Below are 27712 nucleotides of genomic sequence, written 5' to 3'. Positions count from 1 at the left end.
CAGTGGTCTATTCCACAGAGTCAACAGGCTTTTCCTATATCAATCTGTAAGATAAAGCAAATGAAGGTAGAGCTGGAGGTTATTTTAAGAGAATGACCATACCTGTGTTAGTAGTTTCTCCTTTTCTTCTAACTCTTCATCATTAAGGGGATCAGCTTCATCAATTTTAAGCTGTTCTTCCTTTTGTGCTTGGGCTGCATTTGGCAAGTCTGGATTACGAGGTACCTGAGAGAAATTTCATCAGCTTTTACATTTCAGTTTCACAGAAGTTAACCAGAACTCTCCAGATAAGAGCTGATTTTTTCAGCATGCAAAACAACAGTACTCCATCTGAATTATGAGTGACAAAACAGCAGACACAGTGTCACAATCATTAAAATATTTTTAATTGCCGTAATTAAAGTTTCTCAAGACAGAAGAGAACATACTGTGTAAGAGCAGTTTTAATACCTTGTACCCAATAGTTTTTCTGTAATACAGAATCTCTTTTTCTAGTAGTTCAAACAAACGTGGAGGAAAGAACTGGAAATCTTGAACATTAGGCTGTTTTGGAGGTCGTGGAGCCTAAAGAAAACCAAAGATATACTTTACATTTAATTCACTTTCAAGTTTGCTTATAGTTAAATTCATTCAGAAACCATGTAATTTAAAAAAAAAAAGTGGTTAAATTTTAGTTCATCAGAAGCTAGAGCTTTGGTTGTATAAGAATATACACAAGAACCTTTAAGAATTTACAATGGAGACTGACACTGGCAGACCAGGTGCCAGCTGTTGCCAAGGTCTTCGTGACTGGACACAAAGATACATAGCTGGAATCTGTCTGGCTCACTTATAGGTTAATATTGATAAAATATGTATTAGAATTGTAAGAAAGTGTTTAGTATTTCAACTCTACTGAATGCCTGACTTGCTGCATGCATTAATCTTTTACTTGTAATATCCGTGCTCCATACTGTAATGTAATAATTGAGCGGTTGTATTGTGAGCCTGGGTGACCACTGGTTTTTGTGTTAATAGGCAGCAGGTTTAAAACAAACAGAAGGAAGTCTTCTTCACACAATGCAGTCACCCTGTGGTACTTGTTGCCAGGGGATGTAGTAAAGGTCAAAACTCCAATGGTGTTCAAAAAGAATTAGATAAGTTCATGGGATCCATCAATAGCTGTTAGCCAAGATGGTCAGGGAGACAGCCCCATGCTCTGGGTGTCCCTAGCCTCTGACTGCCAGGATCTGGGAGTGGACAACAGGGGACGGATCACTTGATGACTGCCTGTTCTGTTCATTCCCTCTGAAGCACCTAGCCACTGTCAAAAGACAGGATACTGGGATAGATGGACCATTGGTCTGACCCAGTATGTCCATTCTTATGTTCTTATGAGAAATCATCAACAAAAAGACTAAAGACTCTTATTGTTGTTCTGCCCTCCTCCCCCCGTGAAGATGAGTCATGAAAATGGACTCCTCCCATCAGCCGAGTTTGCAGCTCAGAGCATGCCAGGAGGGGATAAAAACCATAAGGTACTAAGGATCTCCATGCTGCTCGGACTCTGTGGGAGCAAGGTGTTTCTAGGCATAAGCAAGATACCCCAGCTGCTTAACCTAGACTAACCCTAAAGAACAGAGCATGCTGATTATAGAAGCCTCTATTATCTTTTGAAAGGTAAGACTAACGCACTTTTGTATCTATGTTTATTTGCTTTAACCTTGTAAATAACTAATTTCCTTTTCGTATTTAGGAAGTCTTCATATGGTTTACTATAGGATTGGCTACAAGTGTTGTATTTGATGAGAGACCTAAAGCATAATCGACCTGGGGTAGGTGACTGGTCCTTTGGGATTAGGAGTAACTTAAATATTGCTGTGAATTTTGGTGTAAGGGGCCATATTTCACAGAGACATGCTCACCTGTGTGGGATGACAGACTTTGTGACTGCATTTTAAGGCTGTTAAAGTGCCGTAAGACTCTGAAGTTGGTGGGTGAAATCTAAATTTTAAACTACCAACAATTTGGGGTTTGTGCCATGGTTTTTAACAATTTGGTACTCGAGCTCTTGTGCACAGTTAGGAGCATCACACAGTCACAACAAAACACTACTTCGCAATACTGTATGAGGAAAGTTACTGTTCGTATTGTGGAAAAAAGGATAACAACACTGCACATCAAATGTAATTTGGATTGTTTTTTTAAGAAGTTAGAAACCAGGTGAATAATAAAACATTTTAAGTAGGACCACTGGGAAGGCCAAAGAATTGCTTGAGAAAAAGTTTAAGATAAATCTACTTAGTTATTTAGAATCTAATTCTAGACTTCTCACCCTCTTTTGTCCTTATCTTCCACCACCTGACTGAAAGATCTCATTCTCCCTTTAATCTTCCTCTCCCTCCATGAGTCCTATGTTGGGAGTCCTTTGAACACTCCCGTTTGCATCTTTAAAATGCCTTTATATACACCATTCATTTATTTTACAAAAATTTTCCACTGATGGAAATTTATAGAAGTGTACGAATTGATTTATAGTTGGAAGCAAGTTAAGATAAGTCTGTCTTCTGAACAGTTCAATCATTTTCTGGTTTAAAGTAAGTCAACTCACTTTCGGTGCTTTTGGTTCACTGACACGAAGAGCTTCCCTGAAGTAAGCATCAACAGCATAGTTGGCTTTTCTTTCTCGTTTAGGTGGCTCAATCCACTCTGTGAATGCCATCTATAAGATTAAAGAAATAAATTAAAGAGACCTCAAGTTCTATAAGGTATTTTATACAAAGTATACATTTTACACAAAACTAGAACTAAAGTACCTGGAACAATAATAGCCTTCCACAAATTTAACAAGCAAGGAACCCTCATATTATGTAGATCATGTTCACCAAACCAGTAACACGCAGTAAGTGTATACAAATACTACCAGTGAATTCTTCCAAAACAAATTCAGATATTACCTTTTGTTTCTCTCTATAATCTTCCCCTTCAAAGTTGTATACACTGGACTCTGTATCCATTGTAAAATTTCTAAGTGAACTTTCGCCCATCTTTGACAGTTTCTCATTCATTTCTGCAGTCTGGAAAAAAGTTATCAATGAGTAATACTTTTCAAAAAAAGCTCCTCCTTATTCATAAGCACACACTCCAAAAATGACTTACTAGTACGGATCTTAATGCCAAAAAACACTCCTGATCTACTATGTAAATTTTAGTCTGAAAAATTTTAATTGCATTTGTAATGTTATTCAAATTATCCAAAGTAGTAACACATTTCAGGTTTCTTTAATTTGCACCTCACCTTCTTTGCACCTCTTTCCAAAATACCATCAATATCATCATCAGTAATCTCACTCTCCTTTGAAGCAAACACATGCGTAGCTCCATGTCGAATCATCTGCAGCATTTCATCTTTTCCTATTTTATTCAGATTTTGATCCACCAGTCTTCCTGAAGATAAAAATATTGGAGGACAATACCTTATTGCAGAGTTTAGTGATTTTTAGGCCAATCACTTGGATGTGTCAGGAACAGAAAGAACACTTCCTTTCCCTCCTTGTTTATTATGTTTGTCACAGGCCATTCATAAGTCAGTCACAAGAACTATTTTCAACATTTAAAAAAAATTATTTTTTTTTTTGGTTTGTTTTCCTGACAGAAATCTAGATAGTTAAGCAAGGACTGGTTCTTGCTTAGCAATACAAATTAATGACATCCATCAAAAAACAGACTCTGGATTTTAAGTCTTCCAAGTAGCCTCTCATTCCTGGCCAGCATTTTCACAATTTCAAGTCCACATCTCCCTGTGAACATAACAGCAATAGCTATGGTACTTTTTTAAAATAATTGATTTCAAGTTAGACTAACGAAAAAGTTAGCCCTTGAGCTTCAGCTTTGGCCCCCCTGCCGAGAACGGTGAAGCTCAGGCTTTGGCCCCCACACCTGGGACAGTGGGGCTTGGGCAAGGAAGTTTGAAAACCCCTGAGTTAGGCTAATGTACGGAGTTACATCATCCTTACTCTTTTATTCCATTACTCTAGACACAGAAATGAAACTTTATTATTACACTTCCCTCTTTAAAGCGTTTTCACTTTTTACATTTCTCTTTAAGTATACTCATTCTTAGCCATCTGGGATGCCCTAGTCATTCCATAATGCAGTAACCAGTGTTATGCTGAAAGACTGCCACACAAGAAAAAAACAAACTTAAGAAATTTATCATCCCCTTCCATCCTAAGAACAGAATATGACCTCATGGCCCCACTGAAGTCAATGGCAAAACGCCAACTGACTTCAATGGCACAAAATGTTACCCAGAATTTACATGTGCAAAAAAGGGGAGTGGCAAAGGAGAGAAATAGCAAAGTTCAAAGATAGAAAAGCTGTCTCAATACACTTGCCTTGTTGAATGACTATGGAATCCAAACGAAGTTTCATTTCTGCTCTTTCCACTATTCTTTCCTCCACAGTGTTGTCTGTGATAAATCTGAACACTCTAACAGTTTTTGTCTGGCCAATTCTGTGTGCTCGGTCCTATGCAGAAAATTGTGAAATACCCATGTCATTTAGCACAACACAGTAAAGTGTTTGCATTGAAATATAAATACATACAATTATTGCTTGAATTTAAATCAGTTTTTAAGAGAGTAGCTATCGCTATACTAGTTTGTGAAATAAAAAAAACCTGTACATTTCAGGTTAAAATCCTTCCATAAATCCAGTTGACATGGCTGCTCAAAAAAGTTTTTATTGGCACTATAAGCTTAGTTAATGAGGTCTCTTGCACAGAAAACAGTACACTTTGCTTAAGATTCCTGTCTAAAAGACATGGTACATATTTTAACAAATATTTCACAGATATTAAGGCCAAAAGAGATCAGACTAGATCATCTAGTCTGACCTCCTGTATATAAACTCAGAAAATTTCACCCACTTATCCCTATATTGAGTTTAATAACTTGTGTTCGACTAAAGCATCTTCCAGAGAGACTTTGCTTTCAAGTCTTACTTTGAAGACAGTTTCATCTTTTGAACCATCACTGTTAAAACATGGTCTCATTTTCAACTGGAATTTGTCTGGCTTTAACTTCCATCCGTTGGTTCTTGTTACGCCTTTGTTGTGTCATTCTTTTGAACAACCTTTATTAAGCATATCTGAAAATATCGGCAGCCTGGCTGAAATCCTCAGATTTTCAACATGCCAATGTGCACACAGAGATCCAGTTTGTACATATTTTATAATTTATACCTTTAATATGAAAGTTTTAAAAATATTAGCTCTCGTTTGCAATGTGTAAGTCAATACATTGTTCTCTCCATAAGATCAAAGACTGAGATGCAACATTTTTGGATGTAAATATTAAGCATGTGCACCCTTATAATGCAAGTTAGTAACAGAAAAGCTGATTCAACTCAAGAGAGGATAGTGAAGTGATTACTCCAATCTGTCCAATAACAGATTACGGCTTTAAGTTTTAGGCCAAATTTGACCTAACTGCTGTGACCTTTTTAATGTCAACTACTCTTGGAGCATAGAAATCATTCTTAATTTTAAAAAAAGACTGCACTATTGAATTAAAGTGGACCAAAGTATATATAGAACCTGGGCACCATGAAATGCACATATATACATTTGTATGGCAGTTCTGTAAGAAAAACTAGTTTATATACAATGATATTTCTGTCTTGGAATTCTTACCATAGCTTGAAGATCTACTTGTGGATTCCAGTCTGAATCGTAAAGAATTACGACATCAGCAGTAGCCAGATTGATTCCAAGACCACCAGCACGCGTGCTCAACATAAACACAAACTTGGAGCTGTCAGGTTCATTATATGCATTAATAGAATCCTGCAGAAATAAGATAGTCGTCAATGCAACTGTATATTTTGAGTACACAATTTTATTTATTTTTTTTTATTTTAATTTTTAACACTCACTTGTCTCTCATCATGAGGTGTTTGTCCATCCAATCTACAATACTCATAATTTCGCCACATACAGTAATCTTCCAAGATGTCTAGTACTCTTGTCATCTGACTAAAGATTAGTACGCGTGAGCCTATTAGAGGTAAAAAGTAAAATTGTTCAACAAATAAATAGCTTATCATTATATATAAACACTAGTTGGGGGGGGGGTTACTCTTAAACATAAGATTGTAGAACAAGATGATGACTGGTAAAAATTAATCAATATGAGCATCTAGTAAGAATACATTTCTTTCAAAATTTGAGAAACTGATACACTGATACATTCTTAGTAATATTTTTCAGGTAATTTTTAAAAATCTAATCTAGATTAAGAAAAGGTATTAAAAAACTGACATTTAAAGTTCTAAAAAAAAGGTTATCTTCTCTTAACTGTTGTTCTACGAGACGTCTATTTTTCACATCCATTCCAATCAGGTGTGCATGCGTCGCGTGCACGATCGTCGGCAAGTTTTCCCTTAGCCCCACCCATTGGGTTTGCCGTGGAGCCCCCTGGAGTGGTGCCTTTATGGCGCTCAATATATGATCCTGCCAACCCGACCCCCCTTCAGTTTCTTCTTGCCGGCTACTCCGACTGTGGGGAAGGAGGGTGGGTATTGGAATGGACATGAACAACACATCTCGAAGAACAGTTACGAGAAGGTGAGTAACCATTTTTTCTTCTTCAAGTGCTTGTTCATGTCAATTCCAATCAGGTGACTCCCAAGCTCTACCCCTGAAGGTAGGGTCAGAGTCAAGGAACCACTGACTGGAGCACCGCTCTGCCAAAGGCTGCATCGTCTCTGGCGTGATGGATGATAGCGTAGTGAGAGGTGAACATAGGCACCGATGACCAAGTAGCTGCTCTGCAGATCTCCTGTACCGGGACTTGGGCCAGAAATGCCACTGAAGAAGCTTGAGCTCTTGTGGAGTGTACCATAATAGGTAGAGCTGGGGCCTTGGCCAGCTCATAGCATGTGTGGATACAGTCTGCGATCCAAGACAAAATACGCTGAAAAGAGACCGGGAGTCCTTTCATCCAATCTGCAACTGCCATGAATAGTTGGTTCGATTTTCTGAACGGCTTAGTGCACTCGATGTAGAATGCCAATGCCCTCTGAACGTCCAGTGAACGAAGCCATTGTTTCCGGGCACTGATGGGAGGCTTGGGATAAAAGACGGGCAGGAAGATATCTTTGGGTGGTATGAAAATGAGACACCACCTTGGGAAGAAAAGCCGGGTGAGGCCTGAGTTGCACCTTGAAGACTGTGTAAGGTAGATCAGAAGTTACTGCCTTCAGCTCAGACACCCTCCTAGCTGATGTGATAGCAACCAGGAAGGCCACCTTCCAGGACAAATAGAGCAAAGAGTAAGTTGCCAATCACTCAAAGGGGGGGAGGGGCATGAGCCTGGATAATAGACTCAGACTCCAAGGTCAGAAGGGACCATTATGATCTTCTAGTCTGAACTCCACACAATGCAGGCCACAGAATCTCACCCACCCACTCCTGTAACAAACCCCTGACCTATGTCTGAGCTATTGAAGTCCTCAACTTGTGGTTTAAAGACTTCAAGGTGCAGAGAATCCTGCAGCAAGTGACCCGTGCCCCACGCTGCAGAGGAAGGTGAAAACCCCCCAGGGCCTCTGCCAATCTGCCCTGGAGGAAAATTCCTTCCCGACCCCAAGTATGGCGATCAGCTAAACCCTGAGCATGTGGGCAAGATTCACCAGCCAGACACCCAGGAATACCAGGGTACCAGGTTAAGGTCCCACACAGGTACTGGCTGACGAACATGTGGGTATAACCTTTCCAGCCCCTGCAAGAAACGCCCCACCATGGGATTGGTGAATATGGAACAGCCAGACGCTCCCGAGGGGAAGGCCGAGATGGCTGCGAGGTGTACTTTAATAGAGGACGGTGCAAGGCCTTATTGTTTCAGGTGTAGGAGGTACTCTAAGATGAGCGGAACTGATGCCTGTAAGGAGGTGTATGATGCTCCTCACACCAGCATGGGAACCTTTTACACTTGGCTAGATAAGTGACCCTGGTGGATGGTTTCCTGCTACCGAGAAGGACGTTCCTGACAGGACTTGAGCACAGGAGCTCCGTTGGATTTAACTATGAAGCTTTCAAGCCATGAGATGGAGGGACTGAAGGTCTGGGTGGTGAAGGCGACCATGGTCCTGTGTGATTAGTTCGGGGCAGAGTGATAGAGCTATTGGGTCGTCCACTGACGGCTCCAAAAGCATGGTACCAGTGCTGACAGGGCTACACTGGAGCAAGGAGGATTACCTTCACCTTGTCTCTGCGGATCTTGAGTAGTACCCTGTGCACGAGACGGACCAGCGGGAAGGCATAAGTGAGGCGGTCTCCCCAGGGTAGTAGGAACGTATCCAAGAGGGAGCCCAGGCAGTGTTTCTGAAAGGAGCAGAACATCGGGCATTTCCTGTTGTTTCTGGTGGCAAACAGGTCGACTTGGGGAAATCCCCACCTTTGGAAGATGGAGTGTATGATATCCGGTCAGATGGACCACTCGTGATTGCAGAACGAGCTACTGAGGTGGTCTGCTAGTTCGTTCTGCACTCCTGGAAGATGGACGCCTCCAGGTGCATGGAGTGGGCTATGCAGAACTCCCAAAGTTAAAGGGCTTCTTGACATAGGGGAGGGGAACGTGCTCCCCCCTGCTTGTTTATGTAAAACAAGGCAGTGGTATCTGTCATCACTGCCACGCACTGGCCTTGTAGTATGGACTGGAACGCTTGGCACGCCAATCACACTGCTCTGAGTTCCCTCATATTGATGTGAAGAGAGCTTGTTTTGCAACCACAGCCCCTGCGTCTGGCGGTCGCCCAGGTGTGCCCCCCAACCCAACGATGACGTGTCCGTTATTAGGGTCAAGGTGGGCTGTTGAAAGGAACTCCCTCGCACATTGTATGGAGGTTGAGCCACCATTGGAGGGACTGGAGTACTTGTTGTGGCAACGTATGTATTGAGACTAGCCTATCGCACCACGGGTGATATACGGAAATGAGCCACGCTTGGAGTGGCCTGTATCTGGCATGCCTGACATGTAAGTACAGGCTGCCATGTGGCCGAGGAGGGCCAGGCAACCCCGCTCCGTAGTGTCGGGTACTGCACGAGGCTCTGAATGATGCCTGCTATGGCTTGAAATCGTGTCTCTGGTAGGTACTCTTTCACTTGTACCGAGTCCAGCACCGCCCCATTGAATTCTATTCTCTTGGTCGGTGATAGGGTTGACTTGTTCACGTTGAGGAGTCATCCTATTCTCTAAAACATGGATTTGACTAGTTGGACGTGAGACTCCACCTGCTCCCTGGAATGGCCCCGCAGCAGCAAGTAATCTAGGTAGGCATACCTGTACCTGCCTCCTGCAGAGGAAGGCTCCTACCCCCGACATGCACTTGATGAATACCTGGGGTGCAGTCGATAGGCCAAATGGGAGGACCGTGAACTGGTAATGTTTATGGCTGACCACAAACTGCAGAAACCATCTGTGCTGAGGTCGAATGGCTATGGGGAAGTACGCATCTTTCATGTTGAGGGTGGCATACTAGTCTCCCGGATCCAGAGAAGGGATAATTGTGCTCAGGGAGACCATGTGGAATTTCAACTTTACCATGAACCTGTTGAGTCCACACAGATCTAAAAATGGGTCTGGGATTTCCCCCCCCCTTGCCTTGGGGATGAGAAAACAACAGGAGTAGAATCCCTTGCCCCTGTGCTCCTGAGGAACCTCCTCCACTGCCCCTACATCTAGGAGCAATTGCACCTCCTGGATAAGGAGTTGCTCGTGGGAAGGGTCCCTGAAGAGGGACGGGGAAGGGGGGTGGGAGAGAGTGAAGGAAGGAGCAGAACTGGAGAGAATATCCCATCTCTACCATGCGAAGAACCCAGCGGTCCGATGTTATTTGGGACCAGGCACAGCAGAAGTGGGATAGGCGATTCAAAAAGTAAGGGGGAGGATCCAGTGCCATGGCAGGTATGCCATCCTTGGGCGCACTTTCAAAAGGCCTGCTTTGAGCCAAACAATGGCTTGGTCAGGCCCTGGCCTTGCCCTGACTGGGAGTGGAGTGGTTTGCGCCTAAAATTTCTAGCCATCTGTAAAAGTCTTGTCTAGGATGAGGAGGGTAGGACCGTTGCTGTTGGGGCTGGGGCTTGAAATGTTTTTGCTGGGGGTATGCATCCCCAGCAACTTCATCATTGCCAGAGTCCTTTAAGCTGTGCAGCTTAAAATCAGTCTGGTCTGAGAATAACCCTGTGCCCTTGAACAGAAGGTCCTACAGGGTTTGCTGCACTTCTGGAGGTAGACCAGACATCTGCAGCCATGCACCCCTTCTCGTGGCTAGACCAGACGAAAGCGTGCGGGCAGCAGAGTCTGACACATCGAGGGAAGCTTGAAAGGAGGTCCTTGCCACTGACTTCCCTTCTTCAACGATAGCCGTAAATTCGGCTCTGGAGTCCGATGGTATAAGCTCTTTAAACTTCAACATCGAGGCCCATGAGTTGAAGTTATATCTGCTAAGGATAGCTTGTTGACTAGCTATCCTCAGCTGCAGGCCCCCAGTTGAATAGGCCTTCCTACCGAATAATTCTAACCGTTTTGACTCCTTTGACTTCAGAGTCAGCCCCTGTTTCTCTCTCTCTCTCTCTCATTAACCGCAGTGACCACCAGGGAACATGGCTGCGGATGAGAAAACAAGTACTCCTATCCCTTGGACGGGAAAAGTACTTGCATTCGACACCCCTTGCCGGGGGGGGGGGGGGGGGGGGGGGGGTTGGGGGGAGATGGATGCTGGGGTCTGCCAGAGCATTTGTACGTTGCTCTGTATAGTTTTAATCAGGGTCAGAGCAACCCTGGAGGGGCCCTCCGGTGTTAGGATATCAACCATAGGGTCCTCAGATTCAATAACCTCCTCTGCGCAGGCGGTCCTGTTGTGCCCTATGGTCTATCGGTGGAGGTCCAGAAGCCGAGGCTCCTGCCATTACCTCATCAGGGGACGAGGATGAGGATGCTAGGGGTGGCACGGGGTCATCTTAAACTCTCTGGCCTCCTCCTGTTCGATATCTGGGCCCTGTGGGCTGACACTCATTGCGGCGACGGTAGCCTGGTCCGCAATCGGTGTTGTTGCAGTGGCAACCTCTGATGACCTGGGCCGCCTGCTCATAGGAAGTAGATGTCTCTGATCCCTTAGGGGCTGGGCGATCCCTAGGTGGTTGGGGTGCTCTAGTATCGGAGACAACCGAACGAGAGCCCCTGGAGAACAAACCCTGGGCCTGATAAGCCCAGGGGGTCCAAAAGGGTCATTGCGGCTGAGGCTGCCAGTGCGGAGGCCAAGCTACTGGTGCCCTGCTCCTATGTCTGTGGGAACGGTGCCCACTGTGGCGGGAGTAGAATGATTCCGCATCTAAGTCAGACAACCCCGATCTGGACAACCACGGCGGCACTGACCAGTATTGCACAGGGGATCAGTGCCGATGTCCCCGCATTGGGGATCGATGCCGAGAGCTGGGCACCGGAGATCATTGCCTCTCTAACTGTGCCAGCGATCGATGCCATTCCAGTGGCACCGGAGATCTGGATTGCCTGGACAGTGTCAGGGAGGAGTATAAGGGGTCCCGAGATGGCCTGGGCGATGGCAAGCGGGAGCGGTGCCGAGGAGAACGCTGCATCATAACTGGCTTCCCTCTAGATGGTGCCGGGCGTGGAGGTACAGGGGGGCTTGTTCCTGACCGCCAGGGGTTGCGGTGCCATCAGTTCTATCAACTCCCTGTCAGCTTCGAAAGTGTCCAGGGTGGAGGGTAACTCCAATTCCTCCACCTGGCACTGCCAGTCCGGGGAGTCACTGGGCGCCAGACTCAATGGTCCCCCCCAGGGAACCAAAGTCAACGGTGCCAACTCTTGACCCTTGCGTGCAGAGTGCTCCTTCCCAGGACGCACTGCTGATGCACCCGGAGGCTGAGAAACCTTTGGCCTCGGTGATCGGCCTCTGTCAGTTTACTTCCGCTTGTGCGGTACCGGCGAATGGGAACCATGCCGGATAGTCTGCGGTGCTGGGGAACGGTGCCGAGGGTCTCTGGACTCTTTTCTCAGTGACGTATTGTGCACCAAGGCCAGAGTGCTGTGCACCGATTCGCTCAGCGCGGGACCCTGCGCTCGGAGGCAGGTTGAGGACGGAGAGCGGACTCCATCAAAAGCTGTTTGAGATGGAAGTCCCGCTCTTTTTTCGTCCTGGGTAGAAAGGACCTGCAGATTTTGCACCTGTCTATTTGGTGCTTACTGCAGGTCCAACTCAGTTTAAACACTTGGCCCCAAGGGAAGGAAATGGGTAAGGTGGAACCCTGGTCCCTAACCAAAAGTATAACTCTAAACTACCGTCAGGGGCGGTAAGAAGGAACTGAAGTGGGGTGGGGGGGAAGAGGAGCTCGGGTCAGCAGGACCATATATTGAGCACCATAAAGGCGCCACTCCAAGGGGCTCCACAGCTGACCCAACAGGTCCTGCTAAGGGAAAACTTTCCGATGATCGTGCACGCGACGTGCGTACACCTGATTGGAATTGATGTGAACAAGCACTCGACGAAGAACCTCATTTAATATGGAACTTTAGCAGAAATACATATATAATGCTGACCTGCAATAGTCAAATATTGCTATTCAATATTTTACTCAATGGATATCCACAGCGTTATAGACATATCAATATTCTTTACAAATTCTTCATCCTTAGTGTGAAAATGATATTGATCTTTTACTGCAAGTTATATACAAGGACAACTGAAGACACAAAGGCACACACTAAATAAGGATTTCAATAGAAACCACCATGAATTCACCTTTTCATTAAAAAAAGTGTAATTAAAATCAAGTCACTCCCCCCATACCCTTGTGCAAATACTGGAAAATTAAAATTTAAAATGAACTAAGTAATTTGGGATAATAATATATGGAGATATACCTATCTCATAGAACTGGAAGGGACCCTGAAAGGTCATCGAGTCCAGCCCCCTGCCTTCACTAGCAGGACCAAGTACTGATTTTGCCCCAGATCCCTAAGTGGCCCCCTCAAGGATTGAACTCACAACCCTGGGTTTAGCAGCCAATGCTCAAACCACTGAGCTATCCCTCCCCCCAATATTATGATATTAAAGCATTTAACAAGTATGATGATTTAAACACATTTTTAAAATAAATCATTTAAGAGGCAAGCACCCACTTGACTTACTTACCAAGACCAGCATTCAAGAACATGTTCTACTGCAACACAACAGAACTGCAAACTCCCTAGCCTGTTTATGGTGTTCACAAATGGCAAAAAAAAGTTGCCACCATTATTTCTTTCATGTTCAGTTAGTCATGACACTTACCCTTTACACTGGATAAGTACCTATTCCTTGTGATCCATTTTTAGTTAATCCAGATAATTTTTTCTAGGACTAAAGGCAACTGTCACATGACAGCTGAAACTGACACAGCATATAGCAACAAGCCTCACAAGCAAAAAATGCCAACACTATCATTTTGATTTGTTAACTCCTATCTCAGGTCTTATAATGGCATCCATCACTATAGTGTCTGAATATCTCCCAAGGGATAAAGCAAAAATACAGGCCAATGGGCTAAGCCTAGGTTTACTTCGTATTGCCTATGGCTGTTCTTTCTTTCTAAGGTCTTCCCTTGCCCCTAAGTTTTCTACTGTCTCCTCCTTTACTGTGCTTAGGTCTGTCTGTAAAAACACTAACTGAATTAGTAAGTTTTACGCTTTGTTCTGAAGGAAGTAATATTTGTGGTGAATCTGATCTCCTGCAGTAATGAATTCCAGAGCCTTTACCCTGTTGCCAAGAAAGCAGTTTCCTCACTTTCACAAGCTTCCCCTTAAGTTGAGTTTCATATGTCCTGAGGAATGCTGCCATTAAGGGAGACTGACATGCTCCAAGGTACCTTGGAACAATTCCATAGAGGGCCTTGAAGGTTAAGACCAAGGTTTTGAATATGATCTGGTATCTTATAGAGAGCCAGTATAGTTAGCAGAACTCCACAGCAATGTACATTTGACAGCTGTTGCTGAAAAAAAAAAACAGGTTACTACATTCGGGACCAACTGAAGCTTTAGTGGCCCCCACTTAACTGAAGAACAGATTTCAAAGTCCTGATCCTGATCTATAAAACCTTTAATGGATTGTGATCCAATTACTTATGAGGCCACCCTAGCCTCCACAACATCTATGATCTACAGAGAAAATACATCTGGAGATTAAATTCCATTTATTAAAATCAAATGAATCAGACAAGCAATCAGACAAATGATTCAAACAAATCAGGAAAGAAATATGAGTCATACCTTGTTCTTTCAACTTTGGTAGCAATTTGTCCAATACCACCATTTTGCCACTGTTGGTAACCAAATGCATATCTGTTGTGTAAGGTGGACCAGGTTCTGCTCCATCAAAGAGGTAAGGATGATTGCAACATTTTCGCAATTGCATCAGGATGTTCAACAGTCTCATTTTGTCCAGCTTACCAGCAGAGTTCAATATATCTATATCCTTCATTAAGATTCGTGTATACCTAAATTGAAAGTGATACTTCAATTATGTAAAGGCCCTCTTTTATTGTATAAGTTATCAAGAACTCAAAAGCAGACCCTCCCCCATTCCATAAGTAAAGCTCACTGATGATTGCATAAACAGCAACTTAGCCATTAGGTAAAGCTATCACAAGGAAACATATATTGAATTCCTCCCAGCTGGCTGCATCATAAGCAATTAAATCAGGTTCTGCACAATACAACAGCATTTTTCTGCAGAAGTTGTAGTTTAATTAGTTCAGTTGTAAGCAGCAGATTTCTAGTCAGCTTTAACAGTAGTACAGACAAGTGCCTGAATTACTTACCATTCTCTTTGCATTTTGCTTAGACCCACATAAATTTTAACTTCCTTCTTTGGAGGCAAACTCTTTTCTACATCAGCTTTAATACGGCGAAGGAGGAATGGCCTTAGCACCTGGAGTAGATTAAATGTTTAGGCTGAGTATCTAATAAAGCAAGAAATTAAAGTCTTGTGTGTTTCTTATTTGCTAAACAAGCAAGAGCTATCAATAAAATAGAGAAGCTTCACTGAATACATTTCTGAAAACTAATCCATTGGTATTTTAAAGCCATGTTTCACTGTTCCTCCTAGAGTTTCAAACTCCAGACCGTAACCGGGTCCTCTGGAAAAATGATTAACACATACACAGCTATCTTCCAGAGGAACACATTTGAGTTTCCTCTGAAGGATTCAAACCAGAGCATCTTGAAGAGACACAGGGGGAAAAGGAAGAAATACTAGCATGGCTAGTACCAGTATTGCTATGGTCCAAACGCCCCACCTCTGTTTTTGTTATCAAGCATGGCAAGCAGTTACAGATAACCAAGCTGCATGAAGATGCCCCAAAAATCAAAGTGGCATCACTGATATGAAAAGCTGCTGGAGATAGGCAAAAATGAGCATGGTCATCAAGCCATAACTCTAAGAGGTGATCTCACAAGAATTTTGCTTTGCCCCCCACCACTCCCACTGAGTGGTATGAGTTATCTGTGCCAGACAGGAGGAGTAGGAACACCTTACACTTCTGGATTTTCTTCAAATTTTAGTGTTTCTGGTACTTTCAATGTATACGATTCAAGTTGGAAAAAGATTTAGATTCATCAGTTTCAGTTTCTTTAGGGTCAGTTTCATATTCTGGTTTCTCGTGCACTTACATTACAACTCAAAATGGGTGAAATTTTTTTGTCAAAACTGTTTTGACAGAAAATTGAATTTCCAATTAAATAAAATGTTTCACAAGTGGCTGTTTTCCACAGAAAATTGTTTGCTTGCCAAAAATAAAATACTTCAATTCAGATATGCCCCCATAGTGCCTCATACTACCTATAGTTTGGTTGTCTAATGTCCCCATTCTCCTCTAAAGGCTGAGCTCCCTAGCTGGATGTCATGTCCCATGCTGCACTGCAGCCATGGGACATCATAATGCATCGCCTACTCTCATCAAAGGGGGAGACTGATCCACCATGGGAGAGTTAGTAAGAACAGAGAGCCAGGCCTACAGAGGAGAATAGGATCATAAGAATATGGGAGTTGTGCTTTGAACATATAAAATGCTAAGGACCTGATTTTTCAGAATCATAGGGATCTCAAATTGTACACCCAGAATTACCGGACACTTTTGACTTTAATCTCTCTGTGCCTTAGTTCCCCATCTGCAAAATGTGGCTAATACTCCCTCATCTCACAGGGATGTTGGGAAAATACATTTACCAATATTTATGAAGCACTCAGATACTATAGAGATAAGTGCCATACAAAAGCCAGAGGAAATTAATACACTCTGTCTTCAGAACAGGGGTTTAAGACTGTTCAGTAAATAAGGCATGGGGCCACATATTTGAACAGTGACAAGAAAACAAACTATTAAACAGCTGCTCAAATTAGCACCATCCATCCTGTGCACAGAATGAGACAGGGGTCCCGTGGGAAAAAACAGTATGTGATCTTCTAACTAAAGACCATATCACAACACATATGCACAAGGGAACTAAATTAAGGTTGTACAGACAACCTTAATTCAAGCATTTCCTAATATGAATGCTTGACTTTGCAACCTTAATAAATATTCTTTTAACATGGGGGGAGGGGAGGTTGAACACACACAATACCTGTTTATATTGGAATTTGCATACCTTTTTCAAAACCTAAGATCTGGGCTTAAAGCTATTCAACCAGGCCTATTTAAGAATTATATACATCCTTTGCATCACTGAAGTCAGGATGCAATTATTCTGCAAAATATTCCAAAAAGTATAGTATACGGGTATTTTCCTTAATGTTCTATGAGCAAAGACATCAGAAAAATCTTTGGAACAACAGGACTGGTTAATACTCATTCAACATTATATGAATGTGACACATACAAAACAAACAAACAAAAACTTACCATGTGGAGACGTTCCACCAGCTTTTGATCTCCAAGACAGTTATTTGTATCAAACCATGAATCGAAGTCCTATATTAATAAAATGTTTTATATATAGAAATCACTTTATTACACCAAGAAAGTTAATCTACTGCAATAATAAAGAAAGTAGCTCACCACATGACCGTTACAAATTCAATTTAAATTTCACAACGTAAGTAAGTATATTGATATGTAATCAGCTGTACTAATATAAGCACATTTATACTAGGTATGACTGAATCCCCCTAAGAGGTTGTACTGCTTTAACTATGTCAGTATCTAGCCAGATATGGTTATAGCAGTACAAAAACTGTATATAGCACCCTTAAGTTACAATACTGATTTTGTGACACTATACTCATTTCCACGTCCTGTCCAAAAAAACCAGGATGACTTCACAACAGAAGCTGATATAGGAGGCAGACAGTTTGTTCAAAATCAAATAAGAGAAAAATACAGAAAGCAAACAGTCAGGTAAGTTGCTTTTGGAATCAAAGTGCTGTTTCTAGTTTGCTCCAATATGAAGGTCATTTTTTCTCATGGTCATTATGGAAGATCTCGGTACACTCATCAGAACATTTAATGTACCCGCTCTTTTCTGCTGAAGGGAGCCACCACAGGCAGATCTTCTATAGTAAGAATATCATTACCAGCTCTGGGCTGGATGCCACTGAGCATTTGATGGATGGAAAAGATGGGGAGCTATGCCCGCTACCTGAATACATTGCAAAGCTTCTTCTCCCAGACGGGCTAAAGCCCCAATTCAGCAAGGTACTTAAGCATAAGCACATAACTAAGCTTAAGCATAAGCACAAAACCTTAAGCAAAACCACCTTACTGAATCTGGACTTAAATGCACTGCCTTTGCAGCACCATCAGATGTGGGCACAAGGCACTCCAGCCTGGTAGTGAGTGCACTACACAACTGCATTGGCTTTCCCATCTCATATGGAATCAAAATCTTGCTAACTAAATTTCAAGATGTGAAGACTAAACAACAAAATGATTCTTAAAATTTGATCTGATAATAAAGTTAGTCATTTAAGATACCACAGTACATAATCCTTCTTTAAAAATCACCAGCATGAAATTTAAATATCAAATCACAGTGACTGAAACACCCATTGTGTGTGTTAAGTGGACAATAAGGTTTAAAACAACGTACAGCGGACAATATACTGGGTGAATTCATCTACATACAGACGCTCCCCGGGTTACGCAAGACCTGACTTACGCAAGACCTGACTTACGCAAATTCGACCTTACACAAAAAGTTCCATAAGGCATAAATAAAATTTTCGAGTTGCAGAAAATAATGCGTAGCGTACGGAAACGCAAAGTACTGTACTGTAGTGCAGTGTGCAGAGGAATACAGCAGTAGCATCTCCTACAAGGGAAGGCTTTGCGCTCTCACAGCCTCTCAGTCTCGTGTTATTTCGGTGATACTGTATTTCTGTTATTTCACCCTATTATTTCATTCAAATCATGCCTGGAAAGCGACCAAGTGATAGCAAGAGTGCAGGACGAGTTCGTAAGCGAAAGAAGATTTAGAGCAGAAAATGTTGTAACTGTTTGGTTTTTTATGTTTGCACAATATACATTTCCAACTTACGTAAAATTCGGGTTACGCAAGGCTTTCCGGAACAGATCAATTGCGTAAGTCGGGGAGCATCTGTACTATACCTTTCAACAACCAGAAATGAATGGACTGTCAATCACAACATAATTAACCAGGTCTATTAAAGTTATTTGTATTTCTCCCAAGTCAGTAGATTATTAAAAATTAAATGAACTCAGTTAAAGAAAAATAAGAAACATTACATCAGCTGAGTTAAAGACATCTGGCAAAAGAAAGTTGAGAAGTGCCCAGAGTTCATGCAAATTGTTCTGAAGTGGAGTTCCAGTTAACAGCAGCCGATTTGTCGTCTTGAATTCCCTCACAATTTCTGACAACTGAAAGAGATCAAGACAATTATCACAACTGTATTATTGTAAAGATGCTGTAATCTATGCAAATGTCTACTTTGAGTAAATTCTAAGTTACCTTTGATTTTTCATTTTTGATCCTGTGGGCTTCATCTATAACTAGATATCTCCAGTTAAATTTTTTGAACACAGATTTCTCTTTAATAAGCATTTCATATGATGTTACACAGACATCCCATTCTCCTGGCAACAATACATCTCGGACAAAGGCAGCCTGGTTAGAAAGGGAAAAAAAATAAATCTTGAAGATTAACTACCATATCTCATAACTAAACAAATTGAATATATTCTGTTTAGTGTTCAAAACAAAGTTTCCCTCTCACACTGCAAAATTAGGGGTTAAAAATAAAAATTCATTGTAGCCTCAACGCGACAGATGTGCTTTCTAGTTTTAGGGATTTGCTAGACTGAACAAGTGCCAATATCTCATTTTTAAGTGGGGAAGAAAAGCAAGCTTCAGATATCAATCTTTACCAGAAGAGTAGGCATAAAAGTTTTTGAATGGATAAATCATAAGGTTAAAAATTGTAAAGGAGCACTAACACCAGTAATTTTATAGTATTTCAATTGGATTAGAGCAATGGTCCCCAAACTGGGGGGCACAGAGGAATCTCTCTGTGCCCCACTGTGGCTGCTAGCCTTGGCCCCTGGTTGAGGCTCTGCACCCACTCCTGCCCCTAGCTGTGGTCCCAGTCTTGGCCCCCTTACTCCTGTCTGCGTCCCCACCTCCCGGAACTGTGGTTACGCTCCTGTCTCTGGGGGATGGGCGCGGACAGAAGTAAGGGGAGGTGTGAAGTAAACAGGTTGGGGACCACTAGATTAGAGTATAACGGGTCTGGAATATGTAAAGCAAATCCAAGCTGACACTGCTGGGCTAATTTAAAAAAAAAAAAAAAAAAAAAACTGAGCTACTGAGTGCGGTCATCTAGGGACTACAATACAGCCCAACAATGGAGAATTCAAAAAGAAAGGTTATTTATGTGACAGTAACTGGACTTCGAGATGTGTGGTCCCTATCCTCTAATCCAATCTAATCTAATGCCAGTGCATATGCTCTTGAGACCAGAAGATTCTTGCTACCAGCATACATTAATCCATGCTGGAGCCCCTCTCCTCCTCGTGCTCTGAACCAAGGCCATGGTGAAGGAAGCACAAACCAACTGCCTCTTTAGTACCTTTTGACCACAAAATAACCCTAGGATACGGTGCCAAAGAACAGGGGAAGAAGGGCGGGTAGCGGAATACAGATAGGGACCACACATCTTAAAGAACTCCAGTTACTCTAAGGTACGTAACCTTTCATCTTCGAGTGATAGTCCTGATCTGTAGTCCACTGTGGGTGAGTCAACAAGTAGTATTCATTGAGTAGCAGAGTGCAAGGACCCATGCTGTACCACTGAATGGAGGACTGCTCTGCCAAATGATGCGTTAGCTGTAGAAGCTTGCACTGGGTACATAACATTTTGTGAATACAGCCCCATGTTGCCGCTTTACAGATTTCCAGAAGAGGCACTTCTCAAACTGAGGCTACTGATGCAGTCTGAGCTTTAAGTGAGTGGACCCTCACACTCCTCAGGGGTGGAATTGCTGTTAACTCATAACAGAGCAACATGCAACCTGAAATTCAAATCAGACAGACTTTGGGATGAGATAGCTTCACAGTCTGCAAAAGATACAAATAATCTGATTTCCTAAAGGATTTAGTCCTTTGCAGGTAGAGTGTCAATGCTCAACTGACATCCAGAGAGCAAAACTTCCTATCCTCACTGGTGGCATACAGCTTTGGGAAGAAGACAGGTAAATGAAGGATGAATTTCGGGTGTAAACTCAGAGACACACTGTCCCTATGGAAAGCTGTGTAAAACAGATTCTCCACAAGGGCTCCTAGCTCACCTACTCTTCTGGCTGAAGTGATAGCCACCACAAATCAGTAGGTGAGCTAAGGAACCTATGTCTAAGGGTTCAAACGGAATCTTCATTAATGCTGATAGGACTAGATTGAGGTCTCAAGTTGGGGTAGGTTTCAGTATCAGAGGAAAGGTTCTAACAATGTACCTGTCACAGGATGGGTAAGGATAGAGTGGTTGTCAAGCAAAGCGAACAGGTGCTGATACCTGCTATGTGCACCCAGAGATAGCGAAGAGAAAGACGTGAAGTCTTTAAGGACAAGAGGTATTTTCAGATGACAGGAATGTCGGAATCTTCTGGTGTTACCTGACAGTTTTGACTAGAGAGAAAATCGTTTCTACTTTGAGATGTAGCACATTCCTATTGACACCTTCCTATTATTAAGGATATGCTTTTCTGAGCATGTCCTTTCTAGGTTTGTTGCCCATCCAAATACCAGGCTGTTCGGTGAAGGAAAGCTGGATTGGGATGCCTTTGTGCTGGGTCAACAGGTCCAGGAACAGCTGGATATGGATGCATGGACATGCTGACATTTGGAATGTCAGGAAACCAGAATTGTCTGAGCCATCTGGGAGCAATAAGCATCACCAAGGCTCCCTCTTGCTTGATCTTTCTGAGGGCCCAGGGTAAGAGTGGAAGAAGTGGGAAGGCGTATGTTAGTTGTCCCAACGATGGTACTAAAAAAGAGTCGTCTCAGGAGCCCTGACCTCGAGTCCCCCAGAACAGTAGATTGGGCATTTCTTGTTCTCCTGACACACAAAGAGGTTCCAAGATAGGGGCCCCCATTGCTGAAATACGTTATGAACCACTGAATCATGTAGCTCCCATTCATGGTCCCTGGAGAAGTGCCTGTTGAGGTTATCTGCTAACTTGTTGTGTATCCCTGAAAGGTGCGCTGCGAAGAACAAATACATCAGCTCCAAAGAGTGACGACTTCTATACAAAGAAGGGGGGGACCTTACTCCTTATTTACTGATGCAGAACACTTGTCATTTCAGACATGACTTGGACATGCAGGGTTAGAATAAATGGTATGAATCATTTACAGGCCTCATGTAGTGTGGACATACCCTAAGTATCAGGCGTCCCCGAACAGGAAAGGAGCTTTTTGGATGGGTTACAGGGATTGAGTAGTAGCTCCTGAAGCTCCCATCAAAAGTGCTTTCTAGTGTGAGGCTGGAGTTGGAAAGAGAGCAAAGAGGAGATATTTTTGCTATGCTGCACCCTATGTTGCTTCTTGGGTGGCTTGTAACGTCTTTGATGATAAAAAAGAGTTGAAGTGCTGATCACTGCTTGTATGGTTCAGTCTGTGGTGTCTGCTTCGTGGGGCTGGAGTGTAGATACCAAGAGAGCAGAGGGTTGCCCTGGAGTCCTTTAGTCAATGTTCTGACACATCTGTCTTTTCACTCAACAAATTGTTTTCCTCAAAGGCAGATCCTTCACTATGGACTGGACTTTGGGAAATCCAGAGGATTGAAGCCACAACTCCCAATGCATGACTATCATCACCATCGGGCAGAAGATTGTATCCAAAGCATCAGAGGCCTGGAGAGACTCCCTTACAAGCAATCTGCCCTCCTTGATGAACACTTTGAACCGCAATCTATCCTCCTGTGGGAGTTTGTCAGCGAACCCACAAACTTAGTATATAATAAATAAAATCATACTTTGACATTAGTGCTGTCATTAGCAATAGTTTTACTTCAACCAACTTGGAGTTCCACACAGCAAACTTTCTCCAGAAAAGGTCTAAGCTTCCTCATGGGAAGGAGCAGATCTGGTCTGATGTTGTCAGTCATTTTCAGCCACAGCCTGAATTACTAATGAACTTGGAGCAGGATGCGTGAATATAAATTCTGCTTCATTAGCTGGTACAATGGAACATTTTCTGTTCTTTTCGGAGCAGCTGTGCTAGATCTTGGAGCCACCAAGACTACCTCATTAATGGGACGTACCACCTTGCTAAATCCAGCACTTTGAGGAAAATCCTGCACTTCCTTGAGAGGAATCTAGAGTGTACTTGCAATCCTCCTTAACAGGTCTTGAAACTGCCTTTAGTCATCAGGAAGTGAAGGTGGGGCTGGTGCAACCACCCTGTCTGGAGATAACCCCATCGGATCTGGTTCTTCTTCCTCCTCCATTAGTTCCTGAGGAGGTTCAGAAAGTTCTCCAAGGTGAAGGTTATTTGGATTCTTGATGGGACTGCAGACTCAGAATATTGCATGTGTGGGTCCCATGGGCCCAAATAATGCCAGTGCAGGTAGTTAAAATGAAACCGAGGTGGTCCTCATGGAGCATGGTGCAATTGATCCGAATGTGGATAATCTCTCCTATGAGATCGGGCCAGCGCCCAAGAGACTCCCTTTTCTCTATGGGAGAGGACATCATCTCCTACTAACACCTGACTTGTTAGAGGAGGAGGCAGCTTCAGACACCATGGGTGGTGCTGTCAGTACCAGGAGCCTTGTTATGTCCCAGCTCATAGAAGGAATAGGTGAGTTACTCTCCCCTTTCTTGTACCTTCCCCCATGCTATTGGTCCAGGGAATCTCCCTAGTCAGGATTGGTTTTAACAGGCTTGGGGACTCTGGGTCTGAGAAGACAGTCATGTCCTCAGGGCAGTGTATCTATCTCCAAACGCAAGGGGGCGGAGTGGACTCCTTTCTTTTTGCAGCACAGCAGTGTTGAACTTGTCACCGTCTTTGGTACCAACAACTCACCATGGTGTGATGGTACCACAAGTGCAGATGGCCTCTGCTTCCATTTCCCTCACTGGTACCAGGGACAATTCCACTCCTGCATTAACACCGGTTTCTGGGCACACTTGCTCTTTGGAGCCAAGAGACCAGTACCATGCTCTGAACTCCTGACATTCCTATATCAGGGTGCAGAGTCTCACACAGCTTAGAAGGTACCAGAAAAGAGGTTCTCTTCTTGGATGAGGACCTGGAGGGGGATTTTTTTCTTGCTTCTTGTGAGAGTGTTTCCTATCCTCTTCATGCCCTCATTTGGAGTCCTTGGTTCTACCCCTATCGGCCATGGAGCCAGCGATCACCGTGCTCCAAAGGGCACTTCTCAGCGGCTCTGCCCAATGTACAGTGGGGTTTGACAGGCCAACAGCAGATTGAGGGCCTCACAGCATGATCTATCAGGAATCTCAGAAACCTCTCAGGAGCTTGACAGGTTTGGCTTGGGAAAGATCAAACAGTGCACTTTGAGCTACCCCAAGGCAGTACAGGCACTTGGGGTGGGTGTCAATGACCAGAAAGGCCTGGGGTTGGCAAAAGCTCTTCTTGAATCCTGGGACCTTGGGCATATTAGTCTCCCCACATGGGGTTCAGGTAGGGGGAGACTGACAGTCCAATGAAGTTTGAGAATCAAGCTAGGTATCTCCTTTACATATCACCACATCTACTAAAAATGCTGCAAGCCAAAATTACTCTTTCAGTGACACTTTTGCAACCACATTCTCTTCAATGGCTTTGCACAAGTATAATTGACTAGAATTTAGTAAGCAGTTCTGTTGATGCATGGTAATATTCTCTCTCTGCACTCTCCAACTCATGTTCTCAAGTGGATTTGCTCTGCACAGAGCAGAACAAAGCAAAAACCTGGTTTTGTCACTTGAATAAGATGACAGCTTGAACACAATGTTTATCTAGATTAGGAAAAAGACGACGACAACATTACATTGGGACTGGAAAACAATTTTTCCCTAATCTAGAGAAAACTCACAGGGAACTGATCTGTTGAGTAGGGAGAGAGAGGTCACTATTAGAGCAGAATCTCACTTTACAAGGGGACACAATTCGATTTTATTTTAGGAAAAGAGTTGTATGGAGAGAGAGTCCATACTCAGAAAATTTATAGCCACTGTTGTTACAAGTAATACCAAAGATTCCTATAACAGAGGGACTACAGAATGAGCTATTTCTCTTTTCTAGTTAGTTTATTTCATACATTTTGCACTTTGTATAGTTAGTTTCATCCCACCCCCAAAAATAAAGAGATCAGTTTCCACTGGTTTATATTGTGTATCTCCATAACACAAAAAAGGAGAAAATTAATTTAAAAAGCAGGAAAATGTGACTGTAAAGTGACAAAAATCAGCAGGTAAGCCTCAGAAGCAGGGAGTGCTTGAAATTATTTTTCTTTTTTAAAATTGATTACATTTCAAATAATAGCATCCGTTTTAGGTCTTATATTGACCAAGTTACTGACTAGATTTGTATACTTTTATATGTTCATGTGTCAATTTTTGTTTGTTTGAAAGAAAAAAAAGGGGGTGTCATCTAGTATCTAATACAGAGCACATCTGAGCCTAAGCTGAAAATTCTGTGGCATCTACTTCTGGAACCATTAGTCTGCCTCCTGAACAATCTACAGCAGCTACTTGTTGATTAGAAAACATAACCAGGTGGCAAGTTTATATGTTGGGTCCACCATATATGAATACTTTGGGGCAGGGGAGAAGAAAAATATGAATATGCAATAGAGTGTTTCATACTTACTCTTTGGTCTTTGTCACCTATCAAACAAACTGCTCGAAGTGTTGGTACCCATCTCTTGAACTCATTCATCCAGTTGTGTAAAGTGGATTTGGGAACCAATACCATGTGAGGGCCAGGAATATTTCTGTAGTGTTTCATGTACCCAAGAAGAGAAATCGTTTGCAGTGTCTTTCCAAGACCCTGTTAAGAGGTTAAAATTTATTTCTATTATTAATGGGGAAAGGTTCTCTCAAAAAAACGTTTATAGCAACTCAGTGGTAAACTTTAAAAAGGCAGGTGAAAACAAAACTAGCAAAAATCCCAACAAACAGAGATCCCCAAGATACACTGACCTGACAGACAACTACTTTATTTTTAAAGCAAGCAGTGAAATAAATTAGTTACTTTTTAAAAAAAGTTTTAAGAACTAGTAAGTCTAGCGTGACTTGCTAAAGAAGTACAGAAAAATAGCCTGCAGCATAAAATGAATGAAAGGTCTCTAATTTATGATAGCAAACAGCATTTGAAACCTGATAGTTACTGGCTTGTAGAAAACACTAGGAACAGTATAGCAGATGCTTGTTAGTAGAAACATATCTGCGCCCTTTTGCAATGTTGCTCCTAAGCGGCTGTTGCTGTTATAGGGAGTGTTGTCTGACCAAACGCATATGAAGGGTTAAGGGTGTTTTGGAAGGGGTGGGGCAGCCACATTGTGGGGATGTGATATGGGGGAACCCCAAGTTTGGGAGAAATGGGGCAGGGGAACCCCCAGGCGGCAAAATGGCTGACCAAGCCCAGCTGCTGGGGACAGTCTGAGGATGCTCCTACAGGCAACTTTATGCTCCACCTTGGAGAGGGCACTGTTCACAGCCTGCAATGGAGGGGGGAAGGGGACAGGTCAGCAACATCCCACGGCAAAACAGCACACCCATACCTCACCATCAGCAAAGATGGAGAGGGGACAGCTCAATGCACACGAAGGTGGTCCCCGATACTCCCCACTGCAAAATAGCAACATATTCTCTCCCCCCCCGATGCGAAGGGAGGAGGAAACCTTCCAGCTGTGCTTCTGCTGCTCCCCTGAGCCCTGCCCCACCCCCCCAAAATCCATCTCTTCCAGACCCTCCACAAAACTCCCCCCCACACTCATGCTCTCCATGCAGGCTCTGTCAGGCAGGGCAAATGGATGGAGCTGCGCTGAAGGGCCAGGGTCAGGAGGGGAGTTGAAAAATGCAGTTTGGGACGGACAACTCCCCTAAATGCCCCCCCAATCTCTGCCCCTGGATGTGACATCACAGTGTCACAAATGTTGCTGTTACCAAGTGGACAATTCAGGGTAGGAAAAGTGTTCCCAGGGGAAATGTTACTCATAAGCAGCAGTTGCTCTTACAAGGTGTTGCTGCAAACAAGTGTCTACTTTATTTGAACAGACCAAAAAAAGCGTATCAGTAATCCATTAAGATCTTAAAACATGAAAAGATAAAACTTGTAAAGATTCAAGTTGTTTTGGCTAGAAAACTAATGTGGGTCTATATTCTCAAATACATTAATGATGTCTTCAAATTTGGGTTCATAAAGTCAGGAACCTAAGTCCACAGCATTCAGGAACCTATATAAAGTGGCCTGATTTTCAAAGATAATGAGCACCTGTAGATCCCCTGGACTTCAAATTGAGTTGGAGGTACTCGGCTCCACCAAGACCCAGGCCATTTATTTAGATGCCTCTAAATATGGATTCAGAGCCCATGAAGAACTCTGCACATTTTGACTTAAGTACTGCAAACTCCTGTTGAATGTATTCTATCCTTAACAGAAATACTAAATTTAAACAAGTTTATATAATTAGATACAAATAATTCTATTTTAATAGTTGCAGCTTGAGCCTAAATGGGCTGACAACACTTCTAAGTAGTAAACTTAACTAGCTGAATTTCCTACAGAGAACAATCTAGCAAATTTTTGGATAAAGTAGTTGTAGACTTCCACACCAGTTGCTCATAGTCATCTTGTGTCCCATTAATAATGTACATTAAAATACTGTAGCAAGTGTTGTAGAGAAAGCTATAAAGTAAACATATTTGCAACTAAAATGCTAATTTTAAGAAAAATGTTCTGTTTTTCCACGTTTTCTTCCCCTTCTGATCCACCCGTCCCCCATTTATTTTTAAAAAGCTTTTGAAATAATTAGGTTTGATCATGATCAAATATTTCATGCCCTGATGTAGGCAGCAGCCTATCTTTTAGACTGCATCATGGTGCCATTCTTTCATTTTTTAGAACTTCATTTCATTGTGTATCACATGTTTCTGAGTTAAAATAATTCACTTAAGTAACTTGTTTTTTGTAATTAGGCATAAGTATCTACGGCT

The 27712-nt window shown here is 42.8% G+C and overlaps 1 protein-coding gene across 1 annotated transcript in view; it reads right to left on the bottom strand.

The window, feature by feature from the left end:
* The window catches only part of SMARCA5 (SWI/SNF related, matrix associated, actin dependent regulator of chromatin, subfamily a, member 5), a 50118-nt gene that overhangs the window by 10244 nt on the left and 12162 nt on the right, over positions 1-27712 (bottom strand). Inside the window, exons 6-19 of the mRNA XM_065404569.1 lie at positions 25365-25544; positions 19005-19160; positions 18782-18913; positions 16940-17008; positions 14858-14967; positions 14307-14533; positions 5917-6038; positions 5675-5827; positions 4373-4509; positions 3278-3422; positions 2937-3056; positions 2591-2701; positions 451-564; positions 103-225 (exon numbers count right to left, since the gene is read on the bottom strand). Of these exons, the coding sequence (XP_065260641.1) occupies positions 103-225; positions 451-564; positions 2591-2701; positions 2937-3056; positions 3278-3422; positions 4373-4509; positions 5675-5827; positions 5917-6038; positions 14307-14533; positions 14858-14967; positions 16940-17008; positions 18782-18913; positions 19005-19160; positions 25365-25544 (1899 nt within the window). The remainder of the gene's footprint in view (positions 1-102; positions 226-450; positions 565-2590; positions 2702-2936; positions 3057-3277; positions 3423-4372; positions 4510-5674; positions 5828-5916; positions 6039-14306; positions 14534-14857; positions 14968-16939; positions 17009-18781; positions 18914-19004; positions 19161-25364; positions 25545-27712) is intronic.

Source organism: Emys orbicularis, chromosome 5 (genome assembly GCF_028017835.1).
Source record: "Emys orbicularis isolate rEmyOrb1 chromosome 5, rEmyOrb1.hap1, whole genome shotgun sequence".
Classification (NCBI taxonomy): Eukaryota; Metazoa; Chordata; order Testudines; family Emydidae; genus Emys; species Emys orbicularis.
This window is presented reverse-complemented; position numbering and strand designations above follow the sequence as displayed.